Source organism: Lepidochelys kempii, chromosome 11 (assembly GCF_965140265.1).
Source record: "Lepidochelys kempii isolate rLepKem1 chromosome 11, rLepKem1.hap2, whole genome shotgun sequence".
NCBI lineage: Eukaryota > Metazoa > Chordata > Testudines > Cheloniidae > Lepidochelys > Lepidochelys kempii.
The window spans coordinates 36770262-36793938 of NC_133266.1; the positions used below are offsets into that span (position 1 = coordinate 36770262).

A 23677-nucleotide genomic window follows, 5' to 3' on the forward strand; every position below is an offset into this window, starting at 1 on the left:
TATTACTCTCAAAAAGATGGTGGTAAGAGTATCCAGTACGAATGTTTGAAGTAATCATTTCCATTCTTTCCAGTACTCATGATTTGGTTTGTAGTCTTCTCATAGTTATATTACTTACTTTACTGTAGCACCCTTAAATAACTTATTTAATTTGTTTTACCTGGAAATAGCATTTCTGGAATTAAACTCTCCGTAAGTGAGATAGGTATGCTACCCTTCATTTAGGACCAGCATTTAGGACCATGGACTTAATGGCAAATATGGGCTGATGGGTGGGAAGATAACTTCTTGTTCTTTATTATACCCCTTTGTGCAAGGATATTGATACCACACATTTCTGAAACTTGCCTTAGAGATTTCTTGTAGGACTTATTCTTCTGTCCTAGGACATTGGGAGCCAGAGTGACAGAGATGCTATAATAGGTTTAAGTATTTTTTTTTCATGAAGATGAGGCTATACACACAATGACCACCCTATCTGTTGTGGCTGTTTACCACCTCTTCAGCTCTGAAACTTAGTATGCAGATATAATGTTTTCAGATATTGGATATTCATAGGCAGTTATTATTCTGGAGTATCTAACTAGTTTGATGATGTTTTCTTGTATTTTTTAAGATGTGTAAATACAACTTAAAATTTTTCTTTTGAAAACCAGCACAAGGAAATCCAGTACACCCTAGCACCACACCAACATCATGTCAAATATGTAGAATTTATTTTATGACAACAATTTCACTTGACATAAAGAGAAATGCATATTTCCTAATTTCTTCTTTATTTTTCATTCTTTACAATTCTTTTTTCCTCGCCATGTTCAGTTATACTGAAGATTTTCTCAGGAAAATCAGTTTTACATAAATATTGTTCTTTCAATTTCAAGTTGACTCTTACTTTTTTGACACCCCCCATATTTTGAGAATTTTGGTGAATATCAGCACTCATGAAAATGAGGGTCTGCACACATACAAGTTTCATAGGCCAGGCAGTCTGTTAGCAGTTTGCCAAGGTTCACAATCAGGTACACCCAACACAAAAGTGGGATAAAATCCGCTTTTGTGACATGCATGCAACTGCTAAAGTAGAAATAAGTGTAAAAATATAACTTCTTCACATACTCCCTACTACTGCTTTTGTCTTAGGGTCTCTTCTGTGCAGAGACTATTGCTTGTGATGTATAGGGTGGTGGTTTGGTGATACAGCAGCTTTTCAACGGACAACTGGATTGAATTCATCAAACAAAGTTCCACATGATTTGAACCCAGATTTCCAAAAATGAAAAGTTACCTGCTTTAGTTAAGAGAAAACTTTCTCTCCCCCTTTGGAATGATGTAGTTTCCAGCAGAGTGTATTGGCTGTAAAAGAAACAGAGCACAAATCTAGGACTGTACAGCATTTTGGGTCTCAGGTAGATTTCAGTTTTCATTTTGGTATAGTGTTTTTTGGATTTTGAATACTGATAAATTCCTACACAAATCTTTGTGTGTGTGGGTGGGGGGAGTGTTTCTCATAATACAGACTTTTTGTTTTAGACTCCGATATCTGGTTCTTGCTCTAGAAATCAAAGACGACAAGGATATTGCAGAAAAGCTAAATGATGTACTTCCATCAGCTTTCACAACAGACGACCACTGGGTGCTGGAACAATTTGTATAGAAGGGTGCTGAGAGCCACTGAACCAAAGTGTAAACTCTGTATATGATGAAAACCACTTTTCGCTAGGCGGTGCTGCAGCACCCCCAGGACCACTAGTTCCAGCACCTATGTACCGCAGAGTTACACTTTATAGTAATAAAGATGTTTCAGAGATTTAAGGTGTCAGAAGTGCTATTGGAAGTGCTGACCCTCATTTGTGACTCAGCAGTAAGTCACCAGGACCAGATATTATTAAACCAAGAGTTCTGAAGGAATTCAAAAATTAAGCAAATGGGCTGCAAATATGTAATTTATCATTAAAATAAACTACTGCAGGTAGCCACTGCTTTACCTATTTTATAAAAGTCAGAATTGGTAGAGTTGTTCTAGGAGATTATAGCCTAGTGTACCTTACTTAAATATCAGGTAAATGAGCTGAAATTTTTTTTAAAAGCCCTATAAAATGCCTAGCTGAGCCTACATCTGGCTGGAGGCAGACAAGAAAAGGACATTTTCCTCCCATTAAATGTTTACCATTCAAGTTGCTCAAAGCAGAAGTCCAGATCAGTCAGCTTCAGGACCTGTATAATAAAAGATAGACTTTTGTGGCAAGCTCAGGCCCTAAAATCCTCTGTACATCACTCCCCCTCCTTGTAGCAATGCTTGATAAGGTATTTATATGAGATTTTCACTCAGAGTAATAAAATAGGCTAAGATAATTTTACTTTTTACCACAATACTGTTAGAGTGATATTTTTGTCTAAATATTGCTCTATATTGGCACCTCAAGGCAGCCAACTTCTCCATCAGTTTCTTTGGCTGTCCTCCAGGAACTTCTCCCCCAGAATGCTAAACTAAGAAGTTATCTTGCTAGTGTTGCTTTGGCTGCATCCCCATGAGAGGCCACACACATTTTTCTTATATCTCTCTATATAAAGAGAGATAGAGACCGATAAAAGACCATCTGCAATCTCATTGGCAATAAACAGGTTTGTACTGTTGAGCTACCAATGTCACAACAGTTTATTCAGTCAATTTTTTATTAATAATCTATACTTGAGTATGGTCAGATCATATTATTTAATCTAAACATGAAGGGCCAGATTCAATCCAGGGTCACTATCAACCCTGGTGGGGAGGTCCTGGAAAATAAAGTCTGTGAGGAGGATGATTGACTCAACTCCTCTTCTGCCTGGGAAAGCAGGTGAAGGGTTAAGAGTTGGAAAGGAAGGGGTAGTAATTTGGAAAAGTAACACAAGGTAAACCACATTACTTTCTGCTGTAAAAAGTAATCAGTTTATCCATCAAAATTATAGTATACATAAGGAACTCTTAATGATAATCTGTTACATGTAATCAAATTACTTTTTAGAGTAATTTATTATTGTAGTCCCTTTATGTTCCCAGACGATCCATATATAAACATGTTTATATATAAATATATTCAAACACACAGATTCAAAACATAAAAACAAAGTAGTACATCCCCACTTCACACTCACAGAAACTCTGGGTGCCCCCATCCACTGTCCACATATTCACAACCAGAGCTGCCATTCTCCCCTCCATGCCCGTCATCCTAAAGAATGCTGGGTGAAACTCTGGTCTCACTGAAGTCAATAGCAAAACTTCCATTAATTACAATGGGGCCAGGGTTTCATCCCATCTTTTTTCATGCTTAATGCTATTTAAAATCAAACAACCTATTGCTTATAAAAATGGCTGTAAATATTTTGCCATTTAACTTTCTGTAAAACAATATGATTAACTTACTATCTGCCTTGTTTTTCATTATCTCTTTTCCTTCACATGTCTTTTATCCCTTTCTTTCCCCTCTGATTAACTTTTCTCCTGCTTCTAATCCCTGCCTCCCTGTTCTTTCCTATCTTGCACTAGCTCCAAACCTCTCTGTCCCATTCTATTCCATTCCCTCCCCTCTTTGCCTCTCCTTTCACTGTAGTCTCCCTTCTGAGGTTTTCTTGCCCTGGGTCCTTTGCTCCCCACTCCTGTTTCTTCTTGCTCTTCCTCTCCTCATCTCCCAGGCAGCTCCTGCTTTCCTCCTCCTTCAACCCACCAGAATCCTTTCTTCCCCTGGTTTCTCCTCCTCCCTCCCTCTCCCCCCAACCCACTATCTGCAACTATCTTTCTTCTCCCCATCTCTTCCATTCCCTCCCAAATGAGGGTGTCTCCCTCGCAGGCCCCTAGGCTAGTTCTCCCCTTCCCCAACAATTTCCTTTCCCATTTCTGGGGTTCACTCTCCTCCTGGTTCTCTCCCTGCTCCCCCCGCCCCAAACAGCACTCTCAGATGTTCAGCTCCCTCCAAGGATCCTGAGCAGTCCCACAGCCCTCCTGGAGGATCCTGACTGTGGGAAGTGGCTGCTCCTCAGTGTCTCCACTTCTTCCCTTCCCACCCCCAAACCCCGCAGGAAGAGAGTCAGAGAAGAGGTGGGCAGCCACAGAGTGGAGTCTTCAGCTGGCTCCTCGCAGGAGGAAGCAGCCACACAGCTCCCTCTTGGAGAGGTAGGAAGTGCATAATTTACAATCCCAGCTCAGAGGAATTTGGGGAGCAACATCCTCTGTTATCTCCCTGTATTAATAGGCCCAGTCAAAACTCCTTTCTGAAAATGCCCTGCTTTCAGCTTCTTCACAATTAGACCCTGGGGTTGCCACTTCAAGCACCTCAACTTAGTGCATTTCCACTATCAGGGTGTCTATAGAAGACTGACAGTTCCTGAGGTGAGCCAGGATTCAAGGCACGTCAGGCTTTATAGGGCAATGCCACTAGTTGGACCCAATAATACAATGGAAGATAAAATAACTCTATGTTAGGGCCACTTTTATTTTTGTTTTTAAAAGTTAATGCAATAGGGATCAATAAAGTCATGACTGTAATCTCAGAATGGAGTCTGCTCCCACAACACAATTTTTAAAGTGTATGAAGCTTGAAACTTGAATTACTTGACTTGCTGCCTTAACTACACTCCTAAGACTATTAACAAAAAAGTAATCAAACCCTGAAAAAGTCTCATGGGAGTAGGAATAAAACCATTCCTTTCCATTCTCTGCATCACACAGGACCACATTAAAAGGTTAGAGGCCCACTTATTCACCTTACAGATGCCAGTACAGTACAAGCAAGCAGGTGGCCATCTGTATGAATCTGGCCATCTGTATGACTATTTACCTGATTTCAGCCCAAAGGTTTTAAATCTTGGCCCTGATTATACTTCTTCATGCATAAGCCTTGGCACACATTATAGCCGCTACCAAAGTGCATTCTGTCACCCCTATGGGAGACAGGGTACTGTAAATCTCATCAAACAGTATCTTCTCTTCACAAAACAGCCGTTTTTATAGGGAAATAGAAAATTCCTTATAATTGGTTATCTCCTATTACCAAAAGATTTCATGTTCCTAGGATAATTCTACTTTTAATTTTAAAAAGACTATCTTCTTTCTTCATCCTTTAACAATTTTTCTAATTGCAGTGACGTCTATTGGCTAATGAGGTTACCTGTACCTCATTCACTGGTGCTATCACATGAGAAATGTAATTGCTACTGTTGATCCAATTACTATTTAGCGCCACTGCCTATAAAATCTGCTGCAATAAACTGATTCTTGGTCTTCTTGATTGATACTTAAAAGGCAGCTCTTTTGCTTTCACTGCTCAGGTGAAGGAGAAAGAAAAGGAAGGATGTTGTGTTCTATTTTAGTGAGCCCATAATTAATACATCAAGGGCCAAACTCTTCTTGTATTGAAGTCAATGACAAAAGTCTGATTCCAGTAAGAGCAGAATTGGATCCTTAGACATATTGAAAATGGAAAACTGCAGTGACTGCTTCTAATAGGATGGGCATTACAATTAATTTTCAAATCACTTGTTAAAAATACATCTCAAAATTTCAATAGCCCCATCCCCATGAATATGGTTAGAATCAGAATCACGAAAGATGGAAAAGGCCTACTAGAAAATTTAATAATCTTTACAGCTTAGTTACAGCTCTCTTCATCTGATATTTCCAAACTGTTATCGGACTTGGCACCCAGTCCTGCTCCCTTTGGAGCAGGGGTGACATTTGCTAGAGTTTCCCCCACACACACTTTTCATAGCTCCTCACCAGCTAGCAGTGTGGTGTCCCGTGGGGGCCATTATGGGGTGGGTCAGGTGTTGGCACCCAGTCACTGCGTTGTCAGTGCTGCTCTCCTCTCCCCACCAGCTGGACAGGAAGCAGCAGTGGCAGGCTGCCTGGAGCTGAGCGCAGAGTGAACCAGGCCCCAATCCTGTTCTGGGCTGGCTATCGGTGAGACACCACTCAGCATGAGACAGTGAGTGGCATTGCAGCTTGGAATGTGGGTTGCAGCACCACTCAAATTTGTCCCGGACCCCCCTCCTTCAAGCCAGCTGGGAAGGGGCTCCTCTGGAGGGGCCTATTTAAAAAGTGGTGGAACAATGGCCCCTTGGCCCACCCCTACCTCTGGTGCCTGCCTGCCCTCCGGGATAACACTGGCACCATCTCCCTGCCCCTCTGTTGTCCCAGGGATGGGACTAGTCCACTAACCCCATGGCCAGCCATGACCTCATCAAGGAGGTGGAAGCGGGGATGCTGACACAACTTTGACCCCTGCTTCACCCCAGAATTGTTCTGACACGATGCCCCTGCTTTGGAGTTTTACCATTGGCTTCAATGGGAGCAAGATTGTGTGACATGTAGGAAGCGGAGCTCCGTGAATTAAAAGCATTAGTGAGCTGGACACTTTGGGTGTATAAAGCCTACTGAAATCAGTGAAAAGACTCACTGATGTCAATGCACTCTGGATCAGGGCCTCTCAAAGTTGTATGATAGGTACTATTAATTATTGTTTTTCTGCTGTTTGTATATTTCCACACATTTTCTATACTATAATCTTACAACACTTCTGAAAGTCTTCTGAATCACTTTCATACTGAGTTATCTTTTCTGCTTCTATGGGAATAAAATGCTTTCACTAGAGTGAGTACAGAATTGTGTTTTCGTAACATTTTACACCCACTTAGGATGGGCAAAATTGGGCCCCAAAGTTTTAAAATGATTTTGTGCACTAGGGCCCACTTCCACAGTCTTTACTCATGTGGCATAACACCTTTCTCCCTGAAAAGTCCCATCTGTGTGGCAAAAGTGAGTCTAAATTATCAGGTAACTTGTTAATGGAGTGACATTTAATTTTTTGTATTTGAGCCATTTTTTCTTTTTTTAACGTTTAGAGTAGAAAAAGTTTATACATAATCCTTCTGTAGTTTTTCATTGAGCTATCACAAACTCTCACTCCAGGGTCACATGATGCATCACAGCAGCCAAGCAGAGATTCTCTGAGCTCCCAAATGAATCCTTTTTTTAATGCCCAATAGAAATGCTAAGTTTTGCTCCCCAATCAATTACCCTCCATAAATAGCTTTCTAGGACTTCTATGGAATCCTTTTGGAACATTAAGGCAAGTCCAATATGTCTGATATCAAAACTGTGAATTATGAAAGTAGAATCAGGTCAGGAAGACAGTCAAGATGGTAGAGCCATGCAGTCTGCAAAACTCAGTGATCTTACCATCAAAATCAAGAAGGTATCTTTAAATTTGGCCACTATCATGGAAAGTACACTTTCAGAAAGCACCACTTGAATCACCTCTAACTGCAACGAACACCTTTCTGCAGACCCTAGGAATGCAACACTACTTTCTGAGAGAGTAAAGCTGAAGATTTTGAATACAGGAGCTGCTGATCCAAGCAGCAGAAATCCCACATCCACTAACTGTTTTAAATGAATCCACAGACTACTGGGTCTAGAGAGAAAAGGGACTAAGTTAAAAATAGATACAGCCCATTGGACACAGGGCTGCAAGAGACAGCTTTTACTCTGACCCACAATTATTCACCTACGTAATTTTAAAGGACAGCACTTTTATCATGCTGCCATGGAAAAAGAGCTCTTACTTAAATAAGGAAAAGCTATTATTGCTGCAGTGGTAGACAACTGCATTAAAGCCAGTAAAAAAACTACATAGACCTCTTATACGCAGTGAACCTATGGCTCCTTAAAGGAACACAGCTTTGATGTTTAATAATCCCAAAGAAGAAACTCAGAAATTTGTAAATTCAAGAGCAGAAAACCTTAACGCAAAATAAGCTTTAAGGCACTCTTTTGTGTTATATATAATGCTGGTGTGTAATAAAATGGCAATTAAATGAAAGATATTTAAGTAATTCTTTTTTCCCCTCATTATTTCATATGGAATATGCTTAGCTTCAATGTTAGTTCATCAGAACATCTCCTTTAACAATTTTATCACAACCTAATCTTGATGACCCAAGCTGAGAGTAGTCTATGCTTTCTAGATAGTCTATAGACTATGAACTAATTGAGGGGGCCTATTTATATTCTTTTCAAGTAGATTCACTCCCTGAATTTATCAATATCCATTTATTTCTTTAGAGTAATGTTATTCCCAACTATCTGGCTTTATGCCAGACAAAACTACAAATCATAATATTCTGTGAACACTAAACATCATTCATCATATTAAATGAACCAATGAAAGTTGCCTACTTCTAGCCTCAGATGCAGAGGATATTTGATAAGGTTTCTTTTTTGTAGTTATTAGAGACATTTCACTTTGGACATCTATTAAAACAGTGGTCAAACTGTTCTACAATTCTCCACATCCTTTCCTTTATTTAAATAGCCTCTATCCAATGCCTCACAGTCTTAGAAGCATACAGTGCCATATTATCATAATGGTAAATAGACCAAGTCAGAGACTTTGCTCTTAGACACATCCAGTGAGAGTCTCTCTAACTATTTTCCATGCTGACAATCCCCTGAGGGATTTAGATATCTAGGAGTAAAAATCTCACGCAATTTCAAAAAACTAATAATGCTAAATCTGTAAACCCTTTTATATTCCCTACATCAAAGGCCTGCAGCGATGTCACAGTTTACCATTATTTATGTTTGGGAGAGACAGCCTGACAAAAATCAATGCTCTTTCGCAAGTCTTGTATTTTCTGCAAGTCCCTCCTAGTACTTCTATCTATGTGATTTAAAAAGAGAACTAAACAGATTATGCAGCAACTTTATATAGTATGGTAAAATACCAAGAATCATCTTATTCAGGCTCCAATGATAAAAACCAAAAGTAGGTATTAGTCTCTCCAGTTGGAAAATCTGTAACTGGGAAGCTGTAATTCAATATGACCCTAAGCTAAAACCACTACAATCAGTGCAAAAGTTCCCATTGACTTCAATGGCTTTTAGATCAGACCCCCTATGTTTAGAACTGGTTACATTTTATAGAAATTCAGAACAACAGCCCCATGTGACAAAGTGTCATATTACTCTCCTTTTACATTTTCCAGCTTGATGTGTGGTGAAGATATTTTATTCCCCTCAGGAAATCAGTCAATGTCCTATGTCAGGGACACACTTTGGGAATACTGCGAGAGCAGGAGAAGGAAGAATATCAATCAAATACCTTAGAGCAGTGCCAAAATATTCACTGACTTCCTAGATATGCAGAATATGCCAGAATACTGTTGAACATTGGAGACTTTTTCCAGAGCACAAGACTATTGAACTTTGAACAGCTCAGAATGAAATTTGATCTACCTTGTTAGGATTTCAATGTATAACTATAATTCACCGTTTTCTAGACTAGATTACTGAGGGGAAAACTCCAAAACTGGAGCAGAACTGATCTGAGGAAACATTGAGAAGGTGGTCTAACCAAAATGAGTTCTTTTCTTGACTGTACAATTTTTTCCACTCAAGACAGAACAGGGACTTAAGAACTTAAAATCCCTCTTCGGTATAATCATTAGCAGAAAGCACTCCTCTGGAGCCTCAGTTTACAACATTCACAAGGGATGCAGAACTTTCAGCTACATAGACTTCTATTGTCTTTCAACTCTGATCAAAATTAATTCAGATCTATACCTAAGAGGCTCCAAATAGAGCTTGTTGGAAACCGGGAAACATTTTCATGAAGATTTGTGAATTTTTCCTCCTTTTATTCTTTGGAATTAAATATTTTTTCACTCAGATTTAGCTTGGAATGTGATTATCAATCAGCCTCGCTCAATACACTTCTTATGGAGATGCCATTACATCATCTGATTTTGGGCACTGGTCTACCATTTCATACATTCCAAGCTGGCAATTGATTTATTATTTAATCTTTTGTAATACATTCTGGAAAATGACCCATGGGACCAAATCTCTGACACAGAGTACTGAATATGATGTTGATGGCTGGCAATAATCTTTTCCCAAATCTAATGAGTATAATCAACAAAATCCATCTTATGGATGTGGCAACATGAAATATGAACTTATTTTTACTTAAAAACAAAACAATTAATAGTAATGAATAAAGGTTATATACATTCTGGATGTATATATAAAGTATCCTCAGACTTAACTGTCAACAGAATACTACTGTAGACTCTGGACGTACAGGTACCACATTTATACTGAAGAAAATCAATCTGTTGCCCAAAATATTATTGGTAGAGCTTGTTGAGAAAACATAAGTATATTTCTTGAAAAATTTCAAATTAAATTTCATTTCTTTCCATTTCATTAAATTTTTCCATTTTTAAAATTAAAGAATCATTTTGGTAAAAAAAAAACACTTTAAAAAGCAAAGACTTTTTCCTGCAAAAAGGGGAAAAATTAAAAAGTGAGAGAAAGTGCTTTTTCTTGTTAAAACAAAACAAATTTAAAAAAATAATTTTTAATTTGCAAATTTTTCACTGGAACTTTTTCATAATTTTTTGGTAGAAATGTTTGAAAAGGCATTTTCTACAGAAAAAAGTTAAATTGAAAAGTTTTTCAACCAGCTCTAAATATTAACATGTGGACTTTCATTTTTTAAATTAAAGTTGATTACACGGATATAAAGAAAGTTTATCATTTAGAGTTTATTGTATTCGTTTATTTAATTTGTAAAAATTAAAACATAAAATTAAGCATTTGGACTATAAGTCTTGCAGGAAAGGGATAGTTTCTTTTCTATGCTGCACACAAAACCAGTGGTGAGCTGAAGCCACCGGTTTGCGCCGGTTCGCGTGAACCGGTTGTAAAATTTTGAAGCAGTTTTAGAACCGGTTCTTAACCTGCTTCCCTGCAGGGGGCACTGAGGCTTTGATGGGCTCTGGCTGGGAAGTGATGTAATTCCTCCTCTGGCTGCTGGGGGTGCTGCGCTGCGGGAGCCACGTGTGCTACCACCTGGCCCTGGCACGAGCCCTGTTGTTGCTGCTACTCCCCTGGCCCTGGGGCTCCCACTGCTGCCTAGTGGGTTCCTGGCTGCTCTGCTGGGCCTGGGCTGCGTCCCACTGCTGCCTGGTGGGTTCCCTGCTGCTTTCCCCGTGAGCACCCACCACCCTGCCCGCAGCCAGCTCCTGTCTCCAGCCACCCCCATACCCCCTGCCCGCAACCAGCCCCTGCTGCACCCCCTGCCCTGTATCCAGCCAACCCCTGCTGCACACATCCCCTGTCCTGCCTGCACCAGCCCCTGCCGCACCCCCTGCCTGCAGCCAGCTCCTGCCGCACACACCCCCTGCCCTGCCTGCAGCCACCCCCTATCTCCAGCCACCCCAACACCCCCTGCCTGCAGCCAGCCCCTGCCCCCCTGCCCTGCCTCGCCTCCAGCCACCCCCACATGCCCTGCCTGCAGCCAGCCCCTGTCTCCAGCCACCCCCGGCCCTGTCTGCAGCCAGCCCCTGCTGCACCCCGGCACCTCCTGCCCACACCAGCCCCCGTCTCCAGCCACCCCTGCACCCCCTGCCCACAGCCAGCCCCCGTCTCCAGCCACCCCTGCACCCCCGGCCCGCAGCCAGCCCCCGTCTCCAGCCACCCCTGCACCCCCGGCCCGCAGCCAGCCCCCGTCTCCAGCCACCCCTGCACCTCCGGCCCGCAGCCAGCCCCCGTCTCCAGCCACCCCTGCACCCCTTGCCCGCAGCCAGCCCCTGTCTCCAGCCACCCCCTGCCTTGCCCGCACCAGCCCGTCTCCAGCCACTCCCTACCCTGCCCGCACCAGCCCCTGCCGCACCCCCTGCCCTGCCCGCAGCCACCCCTGCACCCTCTGCCTGCAGCCATCCCCTATCTCCAGCCACCCCCCTGCCTTGCCCGCACCAGCCCATCTCCAGCCACTCCCTGCCCTGCCCGCACCAGCCCCTGCCGCACACCCTGCCTGCAGCCAGCCCCTGCCGCATGCCCTGCCTGCAGCCAGCCCGTCTCCAGCCACCCCTGCACCCCTTGCCTGCAGCCAGCCCCTGCTGCACCCCCTGCCCTGTATCCAGCCAACCCCTGCCGCACGCACCCTCTGCCCTGCCCGCAGCCAGCCCCTGCTGCATGCCCTGCCCGCAGCCAGCCCGTCTCCAGCCACCCCCACACCCGCTGCCTGCAGCCAGCCTCTGCTGCACCCCCTGCCCTGCCCGCACCAGCCCCTGCCCTGCCCTCAGCCAGCCCGTTTCCAGCCAGCCCTGCACTCCCCTGCCCTGCCTGCAGCTAGCCCCTACCTCCAGTCAGCCCCTGTCCTGTCTTCAGCCAGCCCCACACTCCCTTGCCTCCAGCCAACCCCACACCCTCCTGTCTTCAGACAGCTCCGCACCCCCTGCCCTGCCCGCAGCCAGCCCTGCACCCCTTGCCTCCAGCTAGCCCTGCCCCACGCCCCTGTCTGCAGGTGGCCCCACGTCCACTGATGCCCTGCAGTTCCCAGGGCAGTAACCCTGCACACCTGCCTCAATGAGGGGGGCAGGGAGCAGCTGGGACCCACACATGTGCACACCCTAGGGTGACCAGGCAGCAAGTGTGAAAAATCAGGACGGGGTGGGGGGTAATAGGAGCCTATATAAGAAAAAGACCCAAAAATCATGACTGTCCCTATAAAATCGGGACATCTGGTCACCCTAGCACACCCCCAGGGAGTGGCGGGGACCCACACATGTGAAACGGAGCTCATTTCTAGTTCAGGCCCATTTTTTTAAAAAAGAACTTTAGGCAGGGTTAACATACATCCGTATTTTCCCGGACAGGTCAGGCTTTTTGGTTTTTAAATCGCCGTCCGGGAGGAATTTTTAAATTTTAAAAATTCCTCCCGGGAAAATACGGATGTATGGTAACCCTGTTGGTACAAAAAATACACACTGGGGCACATCCCTTAAATCAGAACTTTTTATAGGGAACCAGTTGTTAAGATTTTGGCGGCTCATCACTGCAACCCAACGTAATGGCTAATATCTGGCTCTTCCTTGAGTCTTCCATGAAGGAAGCCATGGGTCAGCAGACTGACAACAGCTTAAACAGAACTCTGCCTCTGAGGAGAGGTGCCGAGGAATCTTATAGATGGAGTACATCTTTGAAAGTGGGGGAGGTGAGCCAACCTCTGACAGACCACTGACAAGAGACAGCCCCCAGGAGAAGTACTGTCCATTTATGAAAAAAATAAAAAGTAGGAAAGAATGTAAGGAAGTAAGAGTTACTTGCTAATTCTGCTTTTCTCCCTCCCTCCCCCACTCCCTATAAAACAACAACAAAGGCAGGAAAGCCAGACCTGCCACAAATTTTCATTCTTGTCACCATTTAAAATTTATATGAAAAAAGGGTTATGTTAACAGTGTGCTAATATTTATATTATGTAATATTTGGTATTCGAAGACTTGCTGGGAAATCTTTCTGTGCTCTTTGACTTTAGTATTTCAATAGGTATTTTGTTTTGCTGCATGATCATTTGGGAGATAAAACTCAATTATGCTGTCTGTCATTTCTGCTTCCATCATGCTTTATATTCTCTTCATTACCATATTCTCCCTCCGGAGCGTTCTCTTACAATAAATGACACAGCCATAAAAAAAGTTCTAAAGAAACACCACCCCCCCATTCACTAATATAAAATTTTTGCAAGAAGTCATAGGACAATTTTTCTTAAACTGCAGAAGACTCGGCAACTAGGAGCAGGGCCGGCTCCAGGCACCAGCAAAACAAGCAGGTGCTTGGGGCCGCACATTTCTAGGGGCGGCATTCCGCCGCCGGCCATGCGGCCCCTAGAACTGTGCCCCCGCCGCCCCCTCTGCACCGCTTCTCCCCCTTCCTCCCAGGCTTGCCGCGCGCCAAACAGGTGTTTCAGGCGGGGCAAGCCTCGCAGGGAGGGGGAAGAAGCTGAGCGGCGGCGCGCCCGGGGGAGGTGGCGGCGGCGGCGGAGCGGAGGTGAGCCGTGGCGGGGAGCGGTTCCTCTACCCCCCACCTCCGCTCCGCCTGCTCCCCTGAACGCGCCGCCGCTCCCCCGCCTGAGCGGGAGGGGGGAGAAGCGGAGCGGCGCCGCGTGCAGGGGAGCAGGCGGAGCGGAGGGGAGCTAGGGCGGCGGGGGAGGGAACTGTAGGAAGCAATGGGGGGGGGGGGAAGGAGGAGGAGAATGCAGCACGCACGGGGGAGGAGGCGGGACCGGGGATTTGGGGAAGGGGCAGAGTTGGGGCGGAGCCAGGGGGCACGGGAAAAACTGGGGGTGGGCAAACATTTGTTTGCTTGGGGCGGCAAAAATCCTAGAGCCGGCCCTGCGGAGGAGAAGTTCTTAGCAATTAAGGATCGTAGGCAGTCATACGTAAGTAAAAAATCATAGGGTTAGAAACAACTTGGTTTTCTGGTGTTACTAACAGCAATTTATTGATAACGCCTATATTATTGTAATACTCTTACATTTCACCATTTCTGGTTTTTACCCTTTGCACTTTGCTGAATTTGGCCTTATCACGTTGGGGATTAAAGTCAAAACCACAAGCAGAAAAAAAATTCCAACACTTTAGTATTTGTCCTTCCCAAAACTGTTGTTGTCCACTATCCTTTGAACAAGGAGAAGTTTATGAATGATCACACTTCATATTTCCTTGTAGTTTTGATAAAAAATAGGAAACAGAATTCTGAAAGTAGTTCAGGACATACCAGATTTTAAATACAAACAACAAAGAAGGTACTATGAATAGTTTAAACAATGATCCTAACTCCACTGTCAAAAAGCTTTCATTTTTGATCCAGGCCACTCTAAAATGGTGCTCCCACCAACCTGCAATTGCCTCCCCACTTATCTATTCCATATGATCCACCCCCCTTCTGCCAATTCCCAGCCTCACACATTCTGCAGTGCCACAGATCCATTCTGCCTAAACATACCTGGTACATTTCAGCAGTATAACAGGCAAATTCCACCTTCATAAAGAATTTGGCACATTCTGCAGCAAACAAGTTAAAAACAGTGGCAGTGATAGGACAATTCATGAAGAGTGTCCATAGTGGGAAGGGAGCACTTTACATACCCAGGATACAGCACACTCACGATTTTCCCTTTTAATTGACTGCCCATTGTTTATAGATGGACATGTAGGACTTATTACACCTGTGGTGTACTTCTGTGTACAGAGTAATGCAGGTGCTCCTACAGCACAGCAGTCCACAACTATTGATCTGGGTAAGGAGCTCCTGTCTCTCAGAAATCAAATGAGTACTGTGTGACAGGGGTTGCCATAGAACTTATAAGCATGACATTTTTATAGAATAGTACAGAAAAAAAGCATGGAATTCCTTTGCCACTTATGGATGTGCATATTACAGATGTTTCACTACTTTTAAAAACTGAAAATGTATATTTCATTCACAGTCTCAAAAGAACATTCTTTCCATTACGTGTCCTTTTAACCACCAGACAGATTTATAAGAATACAATGAAAACAGTATACAGGTTTTTTTAAGTGAATCGAAGCCAGTCAGAAGACAAACTATTCTAAATCTATATGTTTACTAAATTAGGTAGATAAAACATTTTGATATATAGATTAATTATGTAGAAAGGCAATTGTTTGTATGACAGACAATAGAAAATGTAAGTGTAGCGTGTGCTTGGCCTAGCTGCCTTTTTGGCTGTTATAAATTGTTTCTGAAGTGTGTCTCACTATTTTCATCCAACATTGTTCTTGCAGCAGAGATCATGTGTGCTCCTGCATGCGATTTCCCCTCTCTCCTGAGAGAGGAGAATGTGCCGCAGTGTACTTTTCTTGAGTTACACTGCAGTATGATCTGTTTTCTTATGCAGGCAGTATGATAGGTCTGTGTTTCATGCTGCAACAGCTCTCACTTGATAGCGGAGAGAGACAGAAATATGAAATAAGCAAAGATGACCGCACACTGGATCACAGCAATAAAACTTAGCTGTGTCTAAGGAAATAGATCAACACATTTGCACCATCCCCTCACTGAAAATTATGTTAATAATGCAGAGGTTTGCCAGCCATTAGGTATTTCTGTACTGTAGCTATGTCAGCAGGTTCTCCTAGTATACTGGAAAGCTAGATAATCCTTTCTGAGTGCGTTTTGGGACCTCAATTTAGTAATTTTCTAGGCCCACAACAACCAATAAACCAGCATCTTTGCTAGGCAGTTTTTAACGGTACGTTATATTATTTTTGCCTTGCTGATATCTAATCTAGGACAGCAGGTACTTGTGTACTGTTATTTTAGAAGGTGGGGGGTCTATTCTTGTACTGATGCACAAGGTAGCTAACTCCTATTAATACAAACAGAAGTTATGTTTGTAATTCCCTAGCTCATTTTAATAGACCTCCTAAAGCTGTATTTTTGCAATCTCAAATGAGTCTGGCAGCTTCTTACCATTGCAGTGTCAGCACTACATGAGAGCACATGCTGATGTAGAACCTAAGCCCATGAATTGCTGGTCCAGAGGCAAAAGTGCTAACAAAAAAGCTACACTGACATATCAAGAGATATAGTCGTCACATTCCAGCATCATCTGAAATTACTTAAGTGGAAAAACAAACTAGGAAAACTGTAAATTATATAGAAATCTATAAAATATTTTCCATTATTATTTTTATCATTTATTTCATGTACTAATTCCTTAGTTGCCTAAATCTTAAAGAGCAGCCATAATATTGTAATGAATGGCCTTGAGTTTGTGCCCTCTATTGGATGGAATCAGAATTGCTGAACTATTTGTCATAGGCTCTACACTGGTATCAGCTACTGGAGATCCTCCTTTAGCACAAGCATACGGTGCGTGCTATAGGGCACAATGGTGTTACTAATAACCACAAATAAATGCAAGTGTGTGCTAGCATGTTACAGTAGGAAATACACTGTAAAAAAGGGAACTATCATTCCAGTGTTGTCTTAAGAAAACAATATAGTGTAGGTCATATACATTGAACAAAGAGTGCATCCAACACTGTAACCAAAAACTGTGCACAGTTTTGTTTGTTTGGAACCTGCAATCAATGCACTGCATAGCTGAGGTTTTTAGTTACTTATAGTTGGAATGTATAGTTAAACATTTTTTATAATGGAATAAGTATCTATTCTTACTATGATACAGAATTTTAAAGCAAATTAAATGTGGGGGAAAAAACTGAAAGTCCTTTTAGGTATTGAGTATTTGAACAGTTGTTGTCTTTGTTAATTTGAGCTAATGAGTCAACAAGCAACAACAACAAAAAAACATTTTGAAAATGTTAATCAAGTAACTTAAATCTTAGCTCTAATTATTTGAAACTCATTTCTCTGCAAGGTCAACAAATGATAAACCTCCAACCCATTATGTTAAAGAAGAGATAAAGAGTAGATGATTAAAAAAAAAACACTAAGATTGAATCTTCCCTCTCTCAGGATATTGTGTTTCCGTCCATGTATTTAAACACCATGAGCTTCTGTGTCTTGCACAGTACCCAAGTACACTGTCAATAAAAACTACTGATGGTTTTCAGAGCAGCCTTAGGCTCCATGAAAGTTGTAAATGTCTAAAATAATTATGCAAAGAACAAATATAATTTAACATTTGTTATTTTTATGGCAATTGAATGCTTTATTTTCATAATTATTTTTTTTTGTTTTTCCTTAACAGTGAATCTAATGTTTTTGTGGAAGATGCTATGTAAGAACATGAGAACGGCCTTACTGCGTCAGACCAAAGGTCCATCTAGCCCAGTATCCAGTCTACCAACAATGGGCAATGCCAGGTGCCCCAGAGGGAATGAACAGAACAGGTAATCACCAAGTGATCCATCCCCTGTTGCCCATTTCCAGCTTCTGGCAAACAGAGGCTAGGGACACCATCCCTCTCCATCCTGACTAATAGCAATTGATGGACCTAGTCTCCATGAACTGATCTAGTTCCTTTTTGAACCCTGTTACAGACATTTTCACAACATCCTCTGGCAAGGAGTTTCACAGGTTGACTGAGTTGTGTGAAAAAAATACTGCCTTTTGTTTTAAACCTGCTACCTATTAATTTCATTTGGTGACCCTTAGTTCTTGTGTTATGAAAAGGTGTAAATAACACTTCCTTATTTACTTTCTCCACACCAGTCATGATTTTTAGACCTCTATGATATCCCCCCTTAGTTCTCTCTTTTCCAAGCTGAAAAGTCCAAGTCTTATTAATCTCTCCTAATATGGCAGCCATTCCATACACCTAATAATTTTTGTTGCCCTTTTCTGAACATTTTCCAAGTCCAATATATCTTTTTTGAGATAGGGCGAACATATCTGCACGCAGTATTCAAGATGTGGGCATATTATGGATTTATATGGAGGCAATATGATATTTTCTGTCTTATTATCTATCCCTTTCTTAATGGTTCCCAATATTCCATTTTTTTGACTGCCACTGCACATTGAGCGTATGTTTTCAGAGAACTAGCCACAGTGACTCCCAAGATCTCTTTCTTGAGTGGTAACAGCCAATTTAGACCCCATCATTTTCTATGTATCATTGGGATTATGTTTTCCAATGTGCATTACTTTGCATTTATCAACATTGAATTTCATCTGCCATTTCGTTGCCTAGTCACCTAGGTTTGTGAGATCCTTTTGTAGCTCTTCGCAGTCTGCCTGGGACTTAACTATCTTGAGTAGTTTTGTATCATCAGCAAATTTTCCCACCTCACTGTTTACCCATTTTTCCAGTTCATTTATGAATATGTTGAATAGGACTGGTCCCAGTACAGACGTCTGGGGGACACCACTATTTACCGCTCTCCATTCTGAAAACTGACCATTTATATATAGATAGTGTTGGAGGCTGGAATCCTCTAAGTTCACAGAATGTGTCAAGCATGGGCATCAGCAGTACAAAAGTCCCCACACTGCACCAGTACCTCAGGCTTAATCTAGAGCAATGGTCCCCAACCCTTCTGTGGGAATAGCACATTCATATTTCCAACAGACTGTGGCGGGTGCCAAACACCCCGCTGCCGAAATACTGGCATTTCGGTGGGCGGTTCTCAGGTGGCTGCGCTCGGCGGTGGCATTTTGGCGGCGTGGTGTCCTGCGGGCCCACACAACTGCCTCGGTGGGTGCTATTGCACCCACAGGCACTGCGTTGGGGACCCCTGATCTAGAGGAACCTGTGAGGATAAAATGGTAATTAAAGTCACCATGCCCATTTAATTCTTGGACCACCTGCTACAACACCCTGAACAAGTGCCTCTTATTGTTGTGTTGCAATGCTGTTTACTAAAAATTGAACTGAAATCACTAATTCTTTCCCATAATTTAAAAAATAATCAGATGGTAACAAGTTTCTATCAATACTGACTTGAGTCATAATGTAACTTGTGGTCTAAGGGTCAAAGACCCCTTTGCCCCATCACTAAAGCCATTCCCCTTTAATTTTAATAGCAACCCGTTTATTATTGTGTATTAATTTTATATAATAAACACAGATTGAACAAGTACATATGATAAAAATGTAATCTTTATTCTTTTGTCTGGTTAGTAATGTATTTATGGGAAAACATTTTCCGGCATGCAGTTCACCAATACACTACACATCAATATTTTTAGTAAAAGAAAGAGTCTATGTTTAACTCCACCTTGTGTAAGAAAGAAAAACACCCTGATGTGATGCATTATACAAGTTCACTACTTTGTTCTTGTGAAAAAAGATTGTGGATCCCATATAATATTTTGAACAGTTCTAGTGCATCATGAATCAACAAGAACAACCGTCTATATAAACAGACAATTGGAAAGATCAAGGATTCTATGAATAAGACTACCTTGAAACTTCAGATGCAAGCAGCGCTAGAAATTCAACAAATTTCTCCATTCTTTTTCCACATACCAAAACCAACCTACTCAGGAGGCAAATGAACTCTGGTCCCCATTTTATTTAAAATTATTTCATATTAAAATATGTTCAAGTATAATAATAAGCAGAAGCGTACAACTACCCATTGACTTCTTCATATCTTAAATTTCTTAATGAAAAAGAAGTAGGAATAGAAATGAACAAAAAAGTGACTGACAACAACTTGAGGATAACTGTAGCTGCTTATAGGTACAAAATGCTGAAAAATAAAGTGATTTTTAAAAATAACGTAGTTTTTTATAAAACTGTTTTCTAACCCCACATTTTCAACAAGTTAAGCAGTTTACATGTCCTGTATAGTCCAATTATACACCGCATGATATTGATTAATTTTTTAAAATTAAAATTAAAGAAAAATAATCTCTTAAATAGCAGCAAACTGTTGCTTACTGAGATGAGGAATGACGTCTGGTTGAACAATTTGTTTCACTTTTCCACTGACACATGGCTTCCCATATTAGATTTCTGAACTTTGGAAGGCGTAAGATACAGCAACAAGGCGTAAGATACAGATAAACATGCATCAGTGACAATCTTCAAATTATTTATAATAGTACAGAATATATCATATTATCTGTTGAAAGTTTGCAAACTTGACTTATTAAGGTAGATATTTAATATAATAAATACTGTGGTCAGGTCATTATTTGCTTGCTCAAATATGTACCACTGTGTCAAACAACGATTTAAATATGAAAAGCCATTTGATTGACAATTACAATGTCAACCTTGCTGACAACAGATGACATTTAAAAAATACTGTAGGATAAAGCAGAATAACTACACCTATTTGGACATTTCACTGTTTAGGGAAGAATAATTTCATAGCAGAACACTTGACAAAAACACATGGGGACCAAATTCTTCCCTGATTTACACCTCCCCTGCCACGTCTCCCCTGTACAACCCTAATAGGGTTGGGTTGTGGGCATGAGGTATAAATCAAGGCAGTATTTGTCACAAGGGTTCTTAACGTTACCATTGATCTGCACGTTACCCCCTTTATCTTAAATGGCTTTTACTCACATGAATAAGAGAAGTAGAGACAGAATGTAGCTCCAGACCTTAGAAGAAAATATGGAATGCACTGTTGAAGTGTAATAAGTTTACATTAAAAGGCAATAAAATCAACCAACCAAACCAGAAAAATGACTGTTCCATTTTTGGGTATTCTTTTTGACTTTATATTTATGATGATTTTTCTGGATGTTTTATTTCATGATAGCTAAAATACTTCGAAATTAAGAGCCAGCCTGAAACCTGAAAGTAGATAGAACCTCTGCTGCTCTTTGTGATGTCATGTTTTTCCATGCATGAGCTATAAGTACGGCATGCCTTCATGCAAATCACTTCAATCTGAACATGAGAGAGAATCATTATCAGAGTATAACAACTCACCACATATAGACTTTAAAATGGTAGGTAAATAATTATTTTTTTAAGAAAACCAAAATAACCAAAATAAGATAACCAAATAAATAACCAAAAAGAAAAAAGTGAAATAAACGAATCAGCTCTCTGTGGCAATAACTACCCTCTTCCAAGGGCAGACTCCTCTACTGGTATTTATTGATGTCTTGTCTATATCCCCAATGGTCTTGTCATCTTTTTGTGATGGCACTGATCTGATTTAGACTTAAGGTCATGGGGCAGGGACCCTGCTTTTAAATTGGCTTGTTAAGAACCATGCACACCTTATGCCGTATAAATAGTATCTGACACTTGAATACTTGTGAAAGTGCACTTATCTCCTTTCCCCAACATAAAGGAACCACATATAACAAATCTGTGAATTAAAACAAATGACTGCACCAACAGAAATTTTAAAAGTAGGACAAATGTGGCTGTAGAAATGCACAGAATGGATATAATTACACCACTGAAGTATTTGTTGTTAACACACACGCATTTTAAGAATGATAGATTTGCACCCTTTAATGTTCTCTACAGTCTGAGTAGCAATGTTGTGACTCCTCTTCATCAGTACCAGCAGGTAATGGAAACAATCATCTCTTGGCAAGGCTGTTACCCTACAGAGTCACAGTTTGATGATGAGGGGTCACGGTCTGTCTTGATATAGGCACTGACCTTAAGGTGTAAGGGTGTGTGTGTGTTTGTGTGTCTATATATATATATATATATATATATATGTAAAAGTTGTCAGTTTGGTGTAGACCTTCTACAGGAGCCCTATTGACATAAATGTCACTTTCTCAAGCTGTAAACAATTTGTCATGAATTAAATTCTTCGTTTCCTTTTACTTTTTACTTTCCCTAGTGTCCTTATTTTTGTCTTCTTTTTCTGAATTGTCTTTTTCATATTTGTCTTTGTTTGGCTTTGTTACACTATCGTAGGAAGGTGGAGAGGTTGTGGAGGGGGTCCTATCTGTTTTTTCTGCAGCTGAGTTTTCACTTAGCTTATCCAGAGTCATATCTTCTTTGATAGGCAGACCATGCTTTTCTTTGCAATACATAAATGAAACTTTTTTCACCGTTTGCCTTAAAAGGTAATGTCTGTAAGCTCGCTGAATAACAGTAGCGGACACTTCCTCTTGTTTTCTTTTTAATGTGGTTGTAATTGGTTCATAGGAGACTTTAGAAGGATTAGCCGCCATAAAACGATCTTCCATTTGTATTCTAAGTGCATCCATCTCATCACTTTCCCCCAAAACACGCTTTGTAAAAGCAAACAAGATGTCAAGGCAGTGAATTCTGTCACCACTTACCATGGGCAGATCCATTGCAATAAGCTGAAGAGTGTTTGGTTTTGCTATAAGAAGAGGAGGATCCAAAGAGGCTGCAAAATCAAACAGTTTACTGTATTCTATAAACTGGGTTGCATCTGGATCATACTTTTCCCAAACCTCATAGAACATCTCAAAGTCATCCTCACTCAAGGGCTCGGCACTTTCTTCTGTAGCAACACTGAAGTTCTCCAAAATAACAGCAATATACATGTTTACTACAACTAGAAATGAGATGATAATATAACTGACAAAAAAGAAAATCCCGACTGAAGGGTTACCACAGTCTCCTTTAACAGAGCTTCCCGGGTGAGGTTTATTAGGATCACAGTCCGGTTCTCCACTGTTAAGAATTGGTGACAGCAAACCATCCCAACCAGCAGACGTGGTAATTTGAAATAGGCAGATCATGCTGTTGCCAAAAGTTTCAAAGTTGAACATGTCATCAATCCCAGCTTCCCTCTTAACGTAGGCAAAGTTGGACATTCCAAATATAGCATAGATAAACATGACCAGGAAAAGCAGGAGACCAATGTTAAACAAAGCAGGAAGAGACATCATCAAAGCAAAAAGCAGAGTGCGAATCCCTTTAGCTCCCTTAATGAGACGCAGGATTCGACCTATTCTGGCGAGTCGGACAACTCTGAACAAGGTGGGGGACACAAAATACTCTTCAATCACCTTGTCTAGAAACATACCTGTAAAAAAACAAAACAAAAAAGGATTGTCTATTTTATAACAATTTAAATTTTCCATATCACAGAGCATAAATGAAGACGGGCCATATCTATCCTTAGTAGAGATTCTGAATAGGGAGAGAGTCATAATGTGCATTCTTACATTTTGCATAATAGCGTCTATTAAAAGGAATTGCACAGGTACCATATTTGTTTTGGCACTTTTTATGGTGGGTTATGAAAAACAAATGGATATTAAAATTAACACTGAAGTACTAAGAAAGCCCATTTGCAGTTTCTGAGGTTGAGAATGGGAACGTACAGATTACTATAAATGCTCTCATGTATGTTTCCTGTTTACTATAGAATCAAGGGAAGTGGAAACTAAGTAACTGTCTATCTGATCTTGTGAAACTTCCATTGTTAAAACAATTTTTTT

The 23677-nt window shown here is 41.3% G+C and overlaps 2 protein-coding genes across 7 annotated transcripts in view; one reads left to right on the top strand and one right to left on the bottom strand.

Annotated features, from left to right (window-relative positions):
* LOC140895607 (uncharacterized) overlaps nt 1-23677 on the top strand; it is a 169581-nt gene that overhangs the window by 36969 nt on the left and 108935 nt on the right. For 5 of the 6 annotated variants that reach the window (XR_012154286.1, XM_073305725.1, XM_073305728.1 and 2 more), the window contains exon 2: nt 17568-17709. The gene's annotated coding sequence lies outside the window, so the exon portion shown is untranslated. Of the gene's footprint in view, nt 1-13825; nt 13874-17567; nt 17710-23677 lie in introns of those variants that run through there. The other variant, XM_073305727.1, reaches the window with a different exon arrangement.
* The window catches only part of LOC140895608 (sodium channel protein type 2 subunit alpha-like), a 204534-nt gene continuing 200294 nt past the window's right edge, over nt 19438-23677 (bottom strand). Inside the window, exon 27 of the mRNA XM_073305731.1 lies at nt 19438-23259. Coding sequence (XP_073161832.1) covers nt 22076-23259 — 1184 coding nt within the window. The 3' untranslated portion in view covers nt 19438-22075. The remainder of the gene's footprint in view (nt 23260-23677) is intronic.